General features: G+C 43.5%; 1 protein-coding gene across 1 annotated transcript in view; it reads left to right on the top strand.

Moving 5' to 3' along the window:
* The window catches only part of ano7 (anoctamin 7), a 79040-nt gene that overhangs the window by 41990 nt on the left and 19061 nt on the right, over nucleotides 1-17989 (top strand). The window contains exons 18-19 of the mRNA XM_029714384.1: nucleotides 10108-10205; nucleotides 10604-10764. Of these exons, the coding sequence (XP_029570244.1) occupies nucleotides 10108-10205; nucleotides 10604-10764 (259 nt within the window). The remainder of the gene's footprint in view (nucleotides 1-10107; nucleotides 10206-10603; nucleotides 10765-17989) is intronic.

Raw genomic sequence — 17989 nt, 5'->3', positions numbered from 1 at the left:
AAAGAAAAGACCCCAGGAATGTTTGTCAAATTGTGTGCACAAGTTTGTTTACATTCTTGTTAGTGGGCATTTATCATTTGCCAAGATAATCTTCCACCTGACAGGTGTGGCATATCAAGAAGCTGATTAAACACCATGATCATTACACAGGTGCAACTTCTGCTGGTTGAAAATAAAAGGCCACTCTAAATTCTGCAGTTTCATCACACAACACAATGCCACAGATGTCTCAAGTTTTGAGGGAGCATGCAATTGGCATACTGACTGCAGGAATGGCCAACAGAGATGTTGGCAGAGAATGTAATGTTCATTTCTTTAAGATAAGCCACCTCCAACGTCGTTTTAGAGAATTTGGCAGTACGTCCAACAAGCATCACAATTGCAAACCCTGTGTAAATACGCCAGCCCAGGACCTTCACATCCAGCTTCTTCACCTGCAGGATTGTCTGAGACCAGCCACCTGGACAGCTGATGAAACTGTGGGTTTACACAACCGAATAAATTCTGGACAAACTGTCAGAAACGGTCTCAAGGAAACTCATCTGCATGCTCGTCGTCCTCACCAGGGTCTTGACCTGACTGCAGTTCGGTGTCGTAAGCGAGTTCAGTGGAGAAATGCTCACCTTCAATGGCCCCTGGCACGCTGGAGAAGTATTTATTATGGATCCCCATTAGCTGCTGCCAAGGAAGCAGCTACTCTTCCTGGGGTCCAGCCAAATTAAGGCAGTTATACCATTTTTAAAACATTACAATACATTCATTACAGAATTCACAACACACTAAGTGTGTGCCTTCAGGCCCATACACCGCTACCACATATCTACAATACAAAATGAATGTGTATCTGTGTGTATAGTGCATATGTTATCAAGTGTGTGTATGCATGTGTCTGTGCCTATGTTTGTGTTGCTTCACAGTCCCTGCTGTTCCATAAGGTGTATATTCTTATCTGTTTTTTAAATCTGATTCCACTGCTTGCGTCAGTTACATGATGTGGAATAGAGTTCCATGTAGTCATGGCACTATGTAGTACTGTGTGTCTCCCATAGTCTGTTCTGGACTTTGGGACTGTTAAGAGACCTCTGGTGGCATGTCTTGTGGGGTATGCATGCGTGTCTGAGCTGTGTGCTAGTCGTTTATACAGACAGCTTGGTGCTTTCAACATGTCAATACCTCTCACAAATACAATTAGTAATGAAGTCAATCTCTCCTCTACTTTGAGCCAGGAGAGATTGACATGCATGTTATTAATGTTTGCTCTCTGTGTACATCCAAGGGCCAGCCGTGCTGCCCTGTTCTGAGCCAATATATATTTTTTTCTCTCTCTCTTTGTGGCACCTGACCACACGAATGAACAGTAGTCCAGGTGCGATGAAACTACAGCCTGTAGGACCTGCCTTGTTGAAAGTACTGTTAAGAACGTAGAACAGTGCTTTATTATGGAAATACTTCTCCCCGTCTTAGCTACTCTTGTATCAGATTGCGGGTACTGGTTACCGTTTGAAGCTTTTTCTTGAGTGGGCAGCTTGATGAAAGCCAGATAATATCTAAATCACCCAGAAAATACACCTCTCTGTTGATATCACATACATTATCAAGTATTTCACACGTGTTATCCAGATACTGACTGTTAGCACTTGATCTATAGCAGCTTCCCACAAGAATGGGCTTTAGGTGAGGCAGATGAACCTGTACCAATATTACTTCAACAGTATTTAACATGAGATCCTCTCTAATCTTTACAGGAATGTGGTTATTTATATAAATAACGCCACCACTGGCATTTCTGTCTTTTCTGTAAATGTTATAACCTTGTATTGCTACCCCTGTATCATCAAAGGTATTGCCTAAGTGAGTTTCAGATATTGTCAGAATATGAATGTCATCTGTTACTAGCAAATTATTAATTTCATGTACCTTGTTTCTTAAGCTACATATGTTAACGTGGGCTACTTTGAGCAATTCTGTATATATCCAAGATGGCGCAGCAGTAAGATATATTCAGTCTTTTTCGTTTTTTTGTATACATTTCATTATATTTCAATCTCTTTTTTCCATTTTCGAATTGAATATACCTTCCTGCAACCCGCCTCACCCAATGTGGTACGGATCTGCTATTTTTTTAGACCTTATAACTGGAACCTCCATTAGGAGCTAGCCAGCTAATTAGCTACTAGCTATTTAGTCATTGTTAGCCACTGCTAGCGGTCTTTACCTTTAGCTCGGACACCAGCCGCTTTAGCCCGGATAACACCTGCCAGTCTGCACAGCGCGATATCAGCCCTGAGCATACCGGACTAGCTTTTTTTCCCACTACATCACCGGATTCCTGCCGCAAGCTCTGGACCATTACACCGGATCTTCGCAGCTAGCTAGCTGCTACCGAGTGGCTATTGCGGCTAACACCCTTCTCCATGCACCAGTTAGCCTCGAGCTAGCCACATCTCCCGGCTAGCAAAAGAAGTACACCAAATACAATGCCTCTCTAGCCAATTGGTCTGGACTTTTTGTCAACACAGAGCTCCGCCGATCCATCACGACTGGTCTGCTGATCTGCTGACGTAATTCAGCCGATGTGCTCTCAACCGGCCTCTGCATCGTGGATGTGGTGAAGATCCATCTTCTTGCCCCGGCCTGCTAGCTTCCTGAACGCCGTGTCTCCCGCTCGCCTAGCGTAGTAATTGACTACCGAACGACTCCCTGTTTCATCTATTGCTGCTCATTGGACCCTATGATCACTCAGCAGCTACACAGCTGATGCCTGCTGGACTGTTCATTAACACGGTACATCATTTTGTTTATCTGTCGGCCCCAGCCTCGAACTCAGGCCCTATGTGTAGCTAACTGACCCTCTCCGCCCATTCATCACCATTTACCCGTTGTTGTTGTCTTAGCTGTTTACCCGTTGTTGTCTCACCCGCTGTTGTCTTAGCTCTCCCAATCAACACCTGTGATTGCTTTATGCCTCTCTCTAATGTCAATATGCCTTGTATACTGTGGTTTAGGGCAGCTCTCATTGTTTTATTTTTCTGCGGAATCCCTAGTCCTGCTTAACATCACTCAGAAAGCCCCCTTGTCCCACCCCCCACACATGCGGAGACCACACCTAGCTTAACTGGCGCCTCCAGAGATGCAACCTCTCTCATCGTCACTCAATGCCTAGGTTTACCCCCACTGTACTAGCACCCTACCATACCCTTGTCTGTACACTATATCCTGAATATATCCTACAACGCCCAGAAACCTGCTCCTTTTATTCTCTGTTCCTAAAGCACTAGACGACCAGTTCTTGTAGTCTTTAACCGTATCTTCATCCTACTCCTCCTCTGTTCCTCTGGTGATGTAGAGGTTAAGCCAGGCCCTGTGTGTCCCCAGGCGCTCTCATTTGTTGACATCTAAAAGCCTTGGGTTCATGCATGTTAACATCAGAAGCCTCCTCCCCAAGTTTGCTTTATTCACTGCTTTAGCACACTACGCCAACCCTAATGTCCTAGCCGTGTCTGAATCCTAGCTTACGAAGGCCACCAAAAATTCTGAAATTTCCATCCCCAATTACAACATTTTCTGTCAAGACAGAACTGCTAAAGGGGGCAGAATTGCAATCTACTGTAGAGATAGTCTGCAGAGTTCTGTCATACTATCGAGGTCTATGCCCAAACAGTTCGAGATCTACTTTTAAAGATCCATCTCTCCAGAAACAAGTCCCTCACTATTGCCGCTTGCTATAGACCCCCCTCAGCTCCCAGCTGTGCCCTGGACACCATATGTGAATTGATTGCCCCCAATCTATCGTCAGAGTTCGTACCGCTAGGTGACCTAAATTGGGATATGCTTAACACCCCGGCCATCCTACAATCTAAGCTAGATGCCCTCAATCTCACACAAATATTCAAGGAACCTACCAGGTACAACCCCAAATAAGTAAACATGGGCCCCCTCATAGATATCATCCTGACCAACTTGCCCTCTAAATACACCTCTGCTGTTTTCAACCAGGATCTCAGCAATCACTGCCTCATTGCCTGCGTCAGTTATGGGTCTGTGGTCAAACGACCACCCCTCATCACTGTCAAAAGCTCCCTAAAACACTTCTGCGAGCAGGCCTTTCTAATCAACCTGGCCTGGGTATCCTGGAAGGATATTGACCTCATCTGTCTGTAGAGGATGCCTGGTTGTTCTTTAAAAGTGCTTTCCTCACCATCTTAAATAAGCATGCCCCTTTCAAAAAAAATATTGAACTAAGAACAGATATAGCCCTTGGTTCACTTGAGACTTGTTTGCCCTTGACCAGCACAAAAACACCTTGTGGCGTACTGCACTAGCATCGAACTGTTCCCGCGATATGCAACTTTTCAGGGAAGTCAGGAACCAATATACACAGTCAGTTAGGAAAGCAAAGGCTAGATTTTCTAACAGAAATGTGCATCCTGCAGCACTAATTCTAAAAGGTTTTGGGACACTAAAGTCCGTGGAGAATAAGAACACCTCCTCCCAGCTGCCCACTGCACTGAGACTAGGAAACACTGTCACCACTGATAAAACCATGATAATCGAGAATTTCAATAAGCATTTCTCACCGGCTGGCCATGCTTTCTACCTGGCTGACCAAACCCCGGCCAACAGTACTGCAACCCCCACAGCAACTGGCCCAAGCCCACCCTCCGCTTCTCCTTCACCCAAATCCAGACAGCTGATGTTCTGAAAGAGGTGTAAAATCTGGATCCCTACAAATCAGCTGGGCTAGACAATCTGGACCCTCTCTCCGCCATTGTTGCAACCCCATTACTAGTCTGTTCAACCTCTATTTCGTATCGTCTGAGATTCCTAAAGATTGGAAAGGGGCTGCGGTCATCCCCCTCTTCAAAGGGGGAGACACTCTAGACCCTAACTGTTACATACCTATATCCATCCTGCCCTGCCTTTCTAAAGTCTTCGAAAGCCAAGAAAACAAACAGATCACCGACCATTTCGAATCTCACCGTACCTTCTCCGCTATGCAATCTGGTTTCCGAGCTGGTCACGGGTGTACCTCAGCCACGCTCAAGGTCCTAAACGATATCATAACCGCCATCGATAAGAGACAATACTGTGCAGCTGTATTCATCGACCTGGCCAAGGCTTTCGACTCTGTCAATCACCGTATTCTTATCGGCAGACTCAACAGCCTTGGTTTCTCAAATGACTGCCTCGCCTGGTTCACTAACTACTTCTCAGATAGAGTTCTGTGTGTCAAATCGGAGGGCCTGTTGTCCGGACCTCTGGCAGTCTCTATGGGGGTGCCACAGGGCTCAATTCTCGGGCCGACTCTTTTCTCTGTATACATCAATGATGTCGCTCTTGCTGCTGGTGATTCTTTCCTCCACCTCTACTCAGACGACACCATTCTGTATACATCTGGCCCTTCTTTGGACACTGTGTTAACAAACCTCCAAACGAGCTTCAACGCCATACAGCACTCCTTCCATGGCCTCCAACTGCTCTTAAATACTAGTAAAACGAAATGCATGCTCTTCAACCGATCGCTGCCCGCACCCGCCCGCCCAACTAGCATCACCACTCTGGACGGTTCTGACTTAGAATATGTGGACAACTATAAATACCTCGGTGTCTGGCTAGACTGTAAACTCTCCTACAGACTCATACTAAGCGTCTCCAATCCAAAGTTAAATCTAGAATCAGCTTTCTATTTCGCAACAAAGTCTCCTTCACTCATGCTGCCAAACATACCCTCGTAAAACTGACTATCCTACCAATCCTTGACTTCGGCGATTTCATTTACAAAATAGCCTCCAACACTCTACTCAGCAAATTGGATGCAGTCTATCACAGTGCCGTCCGATTTGTCACCAAAGCCCCATATACTACCCACCACTGCGACCTGTATGCTCTCGTTGGCTGGTCCTCGCTACATATTCGTCGCAATCCCACTGGCTCCAGGTCATCTATAAGTCTTTGCTAGGTATAGCTCTGCCTTATCTCAGCTCACTGGTCACCATAGCAACACCCACCCATAGCACGTGCTCCAGCAGGTATATTTCACTTATCATCCCAAAAGCCAACACCTACTTTGGCCGCCTTTCATTACAGTTCTCTGCTGCCAATGACTGGAATGAATTGCAAAAATCACTGAAGTTAGAGACTTATATCTCCCTCACTAACTTTAAGCGTCAGCTGTCAGAGCAGCTTATCGATCGCTGCAGCTGTACTTGGCCCATCTTTAAATAGCCCATCCAACCAACTACCTACCTCATCCCCATATTTGTTTTTGTTTTTCTGCTCTTTCGCACACCAGTATTTCTACTTGCACATCCTCATCTGCACATATATCACTCCAGTGTAAATTGCTAAATTGTAATTACTTCGCTACTATTGGCGTATTTATTGCCTTACCTCCTTATTTCATTTGCACACACTGTATACAGATTTTTCTATTGTGCTATTGACTGTGTGTTTGTTTACCCCATGTGTAACTCTGTGATGTTTTTTTCGCACTGCTTTGCTTTATCTTGGCGTCACAGCTGTCGTAAGGTACAGACCAAGGCGCAGCGGGTATAGTGCTCATCTTTCTTCTTTATTTAGAAAGAACACTCAAAACAAAATAAACAGACGACGAAACAGTTCCATAAGGCACACAGGCTATACAGAAAACAACCACCCACAAAACACAGGAAAAAACTGGCTGCCTAAGTATGGCTTCCATTCAGAGGCAACGAAAAACACCTGCCTCTGATTGGAAACCATACTCGGCCAAACATGGAAAAAGAAACATGGAAATAGAAAACCAGAACCAAAATCCCCTAGAACCAAAAAACACCAAAACACACAAAACAAACACCCCTGCCACGCCCTGACCATACTACAATTACAAATGACCCCTTTACTGGTCAGGACGTGACACTTGGCCAGGTCACAGTTAAATGAGAACCTGTTCTCAACTGGCCTACCTGGTTAAATAAAGGTGAAATAAACCTTTTCTGGAATGCTTGCTTGTTTTCATTGCTTTACTGGGAAGCTTAGCAGTAGATATACTCATGTTATTTATGTTAGTGCAGGGTGAGCTGCACACAGTGGACTTCCTACTAGGGCTAACAGCATAAATCTGATCCACAGGCACATGATTTCTGCATACAAAGCTGTTCGATCAGCAGAGGCATTCAGGGCAGTTAGCGGGACATATATTAGGTTACTTACATTGTGTCTACCAATGCCCCTGGTAAAATGTACATTTGCTAAAGCATTATGATGACTCAGCGATACAGTGGTAGGGATTAACTGAGCTGGGCTTGTGTCATTGATAAGTCATTGTCTCAACGCAGCCTTATAAGGCTGTGAAAGGGTCCAGGAACCCAAATTATTTGGGTGGATCCCATCCTCCTTATAAAACGTGTTTTGTTTCCAAAAGGAATCGAAATTGTCAACAAAAGTTACACCCACTGAGCTGCAATAATCACGTAGCCAGTTGTAAAGTGAAAGAATCCTTTAATGCCATGATTCAGAGAAGGCACAGGGCCAGATATGATGGGTCTTTTATTAGTGTCTAGCAGAGAGTCAATCAGCTCTTTGAAATCCAGTTTCAACTGTTTTTAGAGCTGCTCTTCATAATGTCATTAAAGCCCGTATGGACTACGATAGAATCGAATGTCATTTACTCGAGTTCCATTATAAGACATTCCTCGATTCAGATCAGGGACGGATGGTTGATGACATCAACTTCGAAATTGTAGGGGAAGGAGTAGGAGTAGGCACAGCGGCCACAGACACAGGTACTCCCAGCGACAAAGGTGCAGGAAGATCAGGCTCCAGGGCGGTGATACTATTCGTTGTTTGTATCCGCTCCGGGCCTCTCAGTGGGAGTGGAGGCTGCTTTGCGGCAGGCCGCTGTCTTCGACTTGCTCGTGACATGCGACAATCGTTGATTGCCATGCGGTGCTCCTTCAACTCCGCTATCAGATGGGGGAGGAGCGGCAGGAGATGGCTCCACTGGGGAACGAACTCCGAGCAACACTGGCCAGTCGGATAATGACAAATGACAAGATGGAGATGCATCCAATATGCACGAACGCCGTCCAGCCACAGGCGTAGAAAAGGTAAACATTCCACTGCGGTTTCCCCAATTTCTTACGTAGGCTGGCTACATGCGTGATCAAGGAAGCCACCTCAAGCCTATAATCCTTGGCAAGCAAACAATTGGCACATTGGAACTCTGGGTAATCCAGTTTGTCCCGAAACAAAGCATAGTAGATACAGCTCCTACAGCGCTGGAACCGATCATTTACCTCTCCAGACAAAGAGGGCTCCATTGGAAAACTTATCTGGGACTAACTTTGTTAGCTTGATGGCTAACGTTAGCAGCTTAACTAGGTTAGCGGCCCTTTCAAGCAGACTTTAACCTGCCAGTTAAGCAGGATTCCGGGACAAGAAATAGCGGTCCTAGCTGTTAAAAGCTAATCGCATAGCGGAATCCATGCAAAAACAAGTTTGGTATTTATGTTTAACAAAGATTGGTTAAGTTTTAGTTAAAATAACAAACCAAGTGTTTCCAGTATACAGTGTGCTCTTCACGGATGAATCCTGGTTTCAACTGTACTGGACAGATGGCAGACAGCATATGGCAGCATCGTGGGTGAGCGGTTTGCTGATGTCACCATTGTGAACAGAGTGCCCCATGTGGGCGGTGGAGTCATGGTATGAGCAGGCAAAAGCTAAAGACACAATTGCATTTTATTGATGGCAATTTGAATGCACAGAGATACCATGACGAGATCCTGAGGCCCATTGTCGTGCCATTCATCCGCCGCCATCACCTCATGTTTCAGTATGATAATGCACGGCCCCATGTCGCAAGGATCTGTACACAATTCCTGGAATCTGAAATTGTCCCAGTTCTTCCATAGCCTGCATACTCACCAGACATATCACCCATTGAGCATGTTTGGGATGCTCTGGATTGACGTGTACGACAGAGTGTTCCAGATCCCACCAATATCCAGCAACTTTGCACAGCCATTGAAGAAGAGTGGGACAACATTCCACAGGGCACAATCAACAGCCTGATCAACTCTATGTGAAGGAGATGTTGTCGTGCTGCATGAGGCAAATGGTGGTCACACCAGATATTAACTGGTTTTCTGATCCACGCCCCTACCTTTAAAAAAAATATATCTATGACCAACAGATGCATATCTGTATTCCCAGTCATGTGAAATCCATATACTAGGGCCTAATGAATTTATTTCAATTGACAGATTCCTTACACAAACTGTAACACAGTAAAAATCATAGAAATTGTTGCATGTTGCGTTTATTTTTGTTCAGTGTAGGTGCAGCTCCTACATGGGATGAAACATTCACCGTAGTCTCTAAAGGTGGTAGACGCCATTGTGGAAGTATTCAGTTTAAATCCACGCAAATAAAAAAGGTTGGCGAGGAATCAGCTTAAAATCAAGCAATCCACAGTGTGATAGTTAGTTTGAAGTTATAGGCAGCAAGCCAGAACCCAACCACAGACTAAAAGGCAGCACTAGGACCCACAATCAACACAACCAAGGCACAAAACTGGCCAACATAACAACAGCAAGGAGAGAGGGGTGACTTACTCGATGCAATTAAATGCTGGGGCCCATCAAAACAGCAACGCAACGCAGGCCATGTTACCAGTATTATAGCCAGGAGAGAAGCATCTTGAAGGGGATGTAGTTTCCAGTACAGGCCGGTGGAAAGCCAGGAGGGTGGCAAGCGCTACACGGGGCTGTGGAAGAGCCCAAAAGGGTAAATCCAAGTGGAGTTCAAGTTTGGTAGTTGTCCAAAAACATCCAATGCACAATGTCAAGTGGAAAGATGAAAGCCACAGTAGGCAGGTGTTTGCTCAGATCATGTCCCAGTGCAGGGTAGGGTGCCCAGGTATATCCAAGTAGGCTTTAAGAGTTTCATAGTTCTGTTTTGTATGGGATGCTGCCATGCTAAGGGACCTGTAGCAATGTTCACTGTTTGCTGGGATGTACCTTTGCTGTCTTTATCAGCCTGTGAGTGTGAGTGTGTGTGGGCGTGCATGCGTGCATGCGTGCCTACATCTGTGCATAACCTGTAAGTGTGTATTGTTGTTTGCAGTGCGGTGCTGGGGGCTGTCTCATTGAACTGGCCCAGGAGCTACTGGTCATCATGGTGGGAAAACAGGTCATCAACAACATTCAGGAGTTTATCATGCCGTGAGTCTTGTAATCCTACAGCTTCCCCCAGTTTTGTCTAAAATCCAATCACAATCTCAATACACTTGGGAAAAACTGGTTGAATCAACGTTGTTTCCATGTCATTTCAACAAGAAAATGCAATGTGACGACGCTGAATCAATGTTGAAAACTGATTGGATTTGTCTTTTTGTTCACCCAATTTTTTACCTAAATCCAATGACATGGTGACATTTTTTGTTGATTTAATGTTGAATTCATATTAGTTGACGACAAATCAACCAAATGTAAATCAAAACTACATCTGACATCTGTGTCCAGTGGGAGTAAGTTATTGTAACTGTCTTGCCACATAAAGGACCTATGAACTGCTTCTGTGCTCGTTAAGGTAAAATCTCTCTCCTTTTGTCTCTTGATAGAAAACTAAAGTCTTGGTGGCAGAAGCACAAGATCCATCCTAAGGTTAGAGCTGACAATGGGAAGGTGAAAGAGGGAGGACAGACACAGGATGCTGCACCCTGGGAGACCGACTATGAGCTCCTGCTGTGTGAGGGACTGTTCGATGAATATCTGGAAATGGGTGAGTGTTCCTGCCCACCTTTACTAGGGCAGGGCTGTGGAACATTAGGGCACACAATGTTTTAAAATAATTTTAAATGGAAAATGTAATTGTGGGTTTCTTATTGGATAAGGAATTACTCTTGTGATTTTTGTTACTCTTGTATAAGTGAGGTTATCTGGGTAACTGGCAGTGACACGCACTGGGAGCAAACGAACCCTAACATTTGAAATAGACAGGAGTCTGTGTGCGATCAAGTAATTGATGGAGAAACACAGTTGAAACCCCTAGGTCTTGACAATATGATTCTACCGTTGAGGAGGATTAGCTACACACTTTTACTGCTCTACTTCCCACGTGCTCTACTACCCCCAGTCAATGTAACTGTCCCCTCATCCCAAAGATTAATGTGGCATGTAGGTAATAAACATTGCTGTGCAGAACCTACTCAATCAGACTGTGTAATCCATAACCCAAATTAATGAATTCACTTGCTCTGGAGGATAATATACAGAATATACAGTACACGTCGTGTACCATACATGAAGAAGACCTTCCTTATATTGAGTTGCAACCCCCCTTTTGCCCTCAGAACAGCCTGAATTTGTCGGGGCATGGGCTCTACAAGGTGTCGAAAGCGTTCTACTGGGATGCTGGCCCATGTTGACTCCAATGCTTCCCACAATTGTGTCAAGTTGTCTGGATGTCTTTTGGGTGGTGGACCATTCTTAAGGCACACAGGAAACTGTTGAACGGGAAAAATCCAGCAGCTACAAACCGGTGCGCCTTGCACTTATTACCATACCCCGTTCAAAGGCACCCTCTGAATAGTACACACAACCGTGTCTCAATTGTCTCGAGGCTTAAAAATTATTCTTTAACCTGTCTCCTCCCCTTCTACGTGGATTTAACAAATTACATGAATAAGGGATCCTATTTTTCACATTGAATTAACTTGGTCAGTCTAGATCATGGAAAGAGCAAGTATTCTTAATGTTTTGTACAATCAAAGTATTTATACCCCTTGACTTATTCTACATTTTGTTGTCACAGCCTGAATTCAAAATTGGTTAAATATATATTTTTCCTCACCCTACACACAATATCCCATAATTACAAAGTGAAAACATGTTTGTATTGCAAATGAAATACAGAAATATTTAATTTACATAAGTATTCACACCCCTGAGTCAATACTTTGCAGAAGCACCTTTGGCAGCAGTTACAGCTCATAAGAGCTTTCCACACCTGGATTGTGCAACATCTTTTCAGAATTCTTCTAGCTCTGTTAAAACCTGTTATGGCTTGATCCCGTTAGCCATCCCGTACACCATTTTAAAGCATTACTTCTTTTTAATCCAGCCACAGTGTCTGATTTCAAAAAGGCTTTACGGTGAAAGCAAAAAATATGATTATGTTAAGTCAGCGCCAACACACACAAAAACACAGCCATTTTCCAGCCAAAGACAGGAGTCACAAAAGCAGAAATAGAGGGAAAATTAATCACTAACCTTTGATGATCTTCATCAGATGACACTCATATGACTTCTTGTTACACAATACATGTATGTTTTGTTGGATAAAGTTCATATTTATATCCAAAAATCTCAGTTTACATTGGCGCGTTATGTTCAGTAATCTTTTGCCTCCCAAAACATCCGGTGATTTTGCAGAGAGCCACATCAATTTACAAAAATACTCATCATAAATGTTCATGAAAATACAAGTGTTATACATGAAACTTTAGATACACTTAACTTAATGCAACCGCTGTGTCAGATTTCAAAAAAGCTTTACCGAAAAAGCAATAATCTGAGTACGGCGCTCAGACAGAAAAACATGCCAAACCATATATCCGCCATGTTGGAGTCAACAATAGTCAGAAATAGCATGATAAATATTCACTTACCTTTGATGATCTTCATCAGAATGCACTCCCAGGAATCCCAGGTCCACAATAAATGTTTGTTTTGTTCGATAAAGTCCATCCTTTATGTCCAAATACCTCCTTTTTGTTCGCGCCTTCAGTTCACAAATCCAAATTCAGGACGCGCATGTCAGACGAAAAAGCAAAAATGTATATTACAGTTCATAGAAACATGTCAAACGATGTATAGAATCAATCTTTAGGATGTTTTTATCATAAATCCGCAATAAAGTTTCAACCGGAGAAATCCTTTGTCTTCAGAAATGCAATGGAACTGAGCTACCTCCCACGTGAGCACGCATGCCTGAGGCTCATGCCCTGCTGGCAGTGATCTGACTCCAGGAGCTCTTATTCATCCCCACTTCACAGTAGAAGCCTCAAACAAGGTTCTAAAGACTGTTGACATCTAGTGGAAGTGCAACATGACTCCACAGACACTGTAGTTTGAATAGGGAATTAATTGAAGTCCTACAGACCACTTCCTGTTTGGATTTTTTCTCAGGTTTTTGCCTGCCATATGAGTTCTGTTATACTCACAGACATCATTCAAACAGTTTTAGAAACTCCAGAGTGTTTTCTATCCAAACCTACTAATAATATGCATATCTTAGTTTCTGGGAGTGAGTAGCAGGCAGTTTACTCTGGGCACGTCAGACAGGGTTTAAATTGGTTGTTTATCATTGCTATACAACCATTTTCAGATCTTGCAATAGATTTTCAAGTAGATTTAAAACTGTAACAGCCACTCAGGAACATTCACTGTCTTCTTGGTAAGCAGTGTACATTTGGCCTTGTGTTTTAGGTTATTATAGATTTTCCTTTAGGGTTTTGCCTGTGCTTAGCTCCATTCAGTTAATTAATACAAGAATACCCATAACATGATGCAGCCACCACTATGCTTGAAAATATGGAGAGTGGTACTCAGTAATGTGTTGTATTGGATTTGCCCCAAACATAAAACTTTGTATTCAGGACAAAACATTAATTGCTTTGCCACATTTTTTGCAGTATTACATTAGTGCCTTGTTGTAAACAGGCATAGCCGCGGGAAACAGTTTTGGGGATGCAGAAAAAAAAGGACCAGTAAAGGCCCAGTGCACTATTTTTGTGAAAACTGAAATGGTCTAATCATTCCTTTTACATTTTACTGTAGTAGACACTCTTATCCAGTGCAACTTACAGTAGTGAATACATACATTTTCATAGTTTTTCCCCATGGGAATCGAATCCACAACCCTAGCATTGTAAGAGCCATGCTCTACCAACTGAGCCAGATCGTCACATCACATCATCACAAACCACTTGATGTGTCAATGTACTCAATTACTGTATTGTGAATCGTTTTTCTTCATTTTTAAAATTATTTATTTAACTAGGCAAGTCAATTAAGAACAAATTCATATTTTACAATGGCAGCCTACCCCGGCTAAACCCTCCCCTAACATGGACGACGCTGGGCCAATTGTGCGCTGCCCTATGGGACTCCCGATCACGGCCGGTTGTGATACAGCCTGGGATCGATTCAGGGTCTGTCGTGACGCCTCTAGCACTGAGATGCAGTGCCTTAGACCGCTACATAACTCGGGAGATATATTATACAGTGGCTTGCGAAAGTATTCACCCCCCTTGGCATTTTTCCTATTTTGTTGCCTTACAACCTGGAACTAAAATAGATTTTTGGGGGGTTTGTATCACTTGATTTACACAACATGCCTACCACTTTGAAGATGCTAAATATTTTTTATTGTGAAACAAACAAGAAATAAGACAAAAAAACAGAAAACTTGAGCGTGCTTAACTATTCACCCCCCCAAAGTCAATACTTTGTAGAGCCACCTTTTGCAGCAATTACAGCTGCAAGTCTCTTGGGGTATGTATCTATAAGCTTGTGATTTTAGCCCATTCTTCAAGGCAAAACTGCTCCAGCTCCTTCAAGTTGGATGGGTTCAGCTGGTGTACAGCAATCTTTAAGTCATACCACAGATTCTCAATTGGATTGAAGTCTGGGCTTTGACTAGGCCATTCCAAGACATGTAAATGTTTCCCCTTAAACCACTCAAGTGTTGCTTTAGCAGTATGCTTACGCTTCGAACATACCGACTGTGTTTTTGCGTTTTGGTACACCAGAAGTACATTCATTTCCAATAGAATGCTGCGTTTGCCTTGAAGCATTGCGTTGCAGAAGCAGTTGCAGTGCGTTTTGTGTGGTGCAAAACGTATGCATCAAATTGTATGTGTAGACTTGACAGTAAGTAGCAAAACGTGAATGTTGAATTTTTGTTGCACACATATCCAGTAAAAAAAAATGTTGGATAACATAATATAAACAGTTTGACTGTAGAATTTCTTTAAACGTTTTATTCATTTATTCATGAATTGTGAGAGCCTATAATATAATTTCCCTGAAATGCAGTTTTGGAGCGAAATTCAATAATAAATAGTCAAGATAGCAGAGAGTAGGCTCTTTCAACAATGAGACCAATGTTGAGGAAGGTGGTCTTGATCGCGCTGTTGGGCCGGGACCAGCCTCTCCGAAAGTGCAGGTCTGTGTGGGTCCAGAGATGGTTAAAGTCCCGAATGCAGGCAGGGGAAAGCAGGCAGGGTAGTTCCACCGTCTCATTCAAGAGCTTCGACTGTTTGTAGAGGAATTCCGAAGTTACTTTCGTCTGGACCGAACCTGCTCCAGATGGTTGGAGCCAGGATCGCCCGGATGGATACCAACTACCGGGAGTCCATCAACCCAGTTGAACGCGTGGCGATTTGTCTCCGGTAAGCTAAATTCTACTACATTTTTAAATCCTTTGATACCATAATTGATTGATATGTGCAACCTAGCTAGCTAAAAGGGCTCTCTAGTTAATAGTCCCTGTTTGACATCAGATGTACATTTAGAGAATGTTCATTAGGATGATAACTTTTCACAAAGTTGGTTTATAATCCTTTTTTAATGATGCAATGTTACCAAATGAAAATAAAGTTAAGGTGCCTTCTGCCCTGATGAAGGTAGGCTAGTCTTCTCCAGGACCCATTGTTTTTCAAGAAAGTTACAGTCATTCATTAAATTCTTATTGGAATTACATACACTCTTAGAAAAAAGGGTTCCAAGTGTCCTTCTGCTTTCCCCATAGGATAACCCTTTTTGGTTCCAGGTACAAGCCTTTGGGGAAAAGGTTATACATGGAACTCAATAGGGTTATACTTGGAACCAAAAGGGTTCTACCTGGAACCAAAAAGGGTTCTTCAAAGGTTTCTCCTATGGGGACAGCCGGAGAACCCTTTTAGGAAATATTAGGTCAATCATATTTCACAAATACCGGAGCATGTGAGTTCTAATAGACTTTTTATTACTTCATTAAAAAAGCCGAGCTGGATCATGAATACAACTGCCTTCCAGTCTTGGCACAGACATCATATACATCACAGAAGTCACAGAAATAGTTTCATGCATGTAGGACCATAGCAACAGACCTTGGCACTCTACAGGAATAACCAACACATGTCATGCTGCTGACTCCTCAGAAAGGGACACCCCTGTTCTGGAAAAAACCCAAGAGGTGTAACCATAGTTGGCCATAACAGTTACAAGAATAACCACGTGCATGTCTAATGGTGTGAAATTACCTAGAGCACATACACGTACACTAGTTTTGCTGGCTCCTGAAATAAATAATTGCCACATATGTACTGAAGTATTCACAATAATAATACCTTTTGTTCTAAGAGTAGAGTTGGCCTGGGCCACAGTTTATTAATATAGACTGAATTGTACTGTTTCAAGGCATCGTTAATGATGGTTGATGAGTATTACAATATAATTAGTAGAGCATAATAAACAGTAATGAGGTAGCTATAGGAGTAGATAGAATATGTGGGTGGAATTGAAGTTACACACAATATTTATCATTATTTTGAATTATATTTCAGATTCTTGGCAACAGGGGACTCCTACAGGACCATCGGATTCAGCTTCCGAGTTGGACGGTCCACAGTGGCAGGTATTGTCCCCTCTGTGGCACAAGCCATTTGGGACTGTCTGGTTGGTGAATGCATGCCTCTCCCCAAGGAGGAACACTGGAGGGCCATCGCTGCCGAGGTCCTGGAGAGGTGGAATTTCCCCAACTGTCTTGGCTCCATTGACGGGGAACGTTGTAATTCAGGCTCCACCGTGCTCAGGTTCACAATTCTACAACTACAAGGGTATATATTCAGTTTCACTCGTGGCTGTAGTAGATGCCATCTACTGTTTCCGTGTCGTCGATGTTGGTGAATGCGCCTTTGGGATTCTGGCAGCCCGGTGGAGAATGTATCAGAGAGTGCTTGGTCTCAGCCCCTCAAATGTCGATGCCTACGTGAAGGCCACGTGTGTTCTCCACAACTACCTGCGGAGGTCATTCCAGGAGCCGTTCCGGATGGAGATGGGCACGCCAAATGTTTTACATTTATTTATTTCACCTTTATTTAACCAGGTAGGCTAGTTGAGAACAAGTTCTCATTTACAACTGCGACCTGGCCAAGATAAAGCAAAGCAGTGCGACAGAAACAACAACACAGTGTTACTCATGGAGAAAACAAACATACAGTCAATAATACAATAGAGAAAGTCTATGTACAGTGTGTGCAAATGAGGTAGGATAAGGGGTGTGAGTCAATAAATAGGCCATAGTGGCGAAATTATTACAGTATGGCAAATTAAACACTGGGGTGATAGATGTGCAGAAGATGAGTGTGCAAGTAGCGGTACTGGGGTGCAAAGGAGCAAAATAAATAACAATATGGTGATGAGGTAGTTGGATGGGCTATTTACAGATTGGCTATGTACAGGTGCAGTGATCTGTGAGCTGTTCTGACAGCTGGTGCTTAAACCTAGCGAGGGAGATATGAGTCTCCAGCTTCAGTGATTTTTGCAGTTCGTTCCAGTCATTGGCAGCAGAGAACTGGAAGGAAAGGCGGCCGAAGGAGGAATTGGCTTTGGGGGTGACCAGTGAAATATACCTGCTGGAGCGCGTGCTACGGGTGGGTGCTGCTATGGTGACCAGTGAGCTGAAATATGGCGGGGCTTTACCTAGCAAAGAGTTATAGATGACCTGGAGCCAGTGTGTTTGGCGACGGATATGAAGCGAGGGCCAGCCAACAAGAGCATACAGGACGCAGTGGTGGGTAGTATATGGGGCTTTGGTGACAAAACAGATCGCACTGTGATAGAGTGCATCCAATTTGCTGAGTAGAGTGTTGGAGGCTATTTTGTAAATGACATCGCCGAAGTCAAGGATCGGTAGGATAGTCAGTTTTACTAGGGTATGTTTGGCAGCATGAGTAAAG

This window comes from Salmo trutta, chromosome 26, assembly GCF_901001165.1.
Source record: "Salmo trutta chromosome 26, fSalTru1.1, whole genome shotgun sequence".
In the NCBI taxonomy this organism is placed as follows: Eukaryota; Metazoa; Chordata; class Actinopteri; order Salmoniformes; family Salmonidae; genus Salmo; species Salmo trutta.
This window is presented reverse-complemented; position numbering and strand designations above follow the sequence as displayed.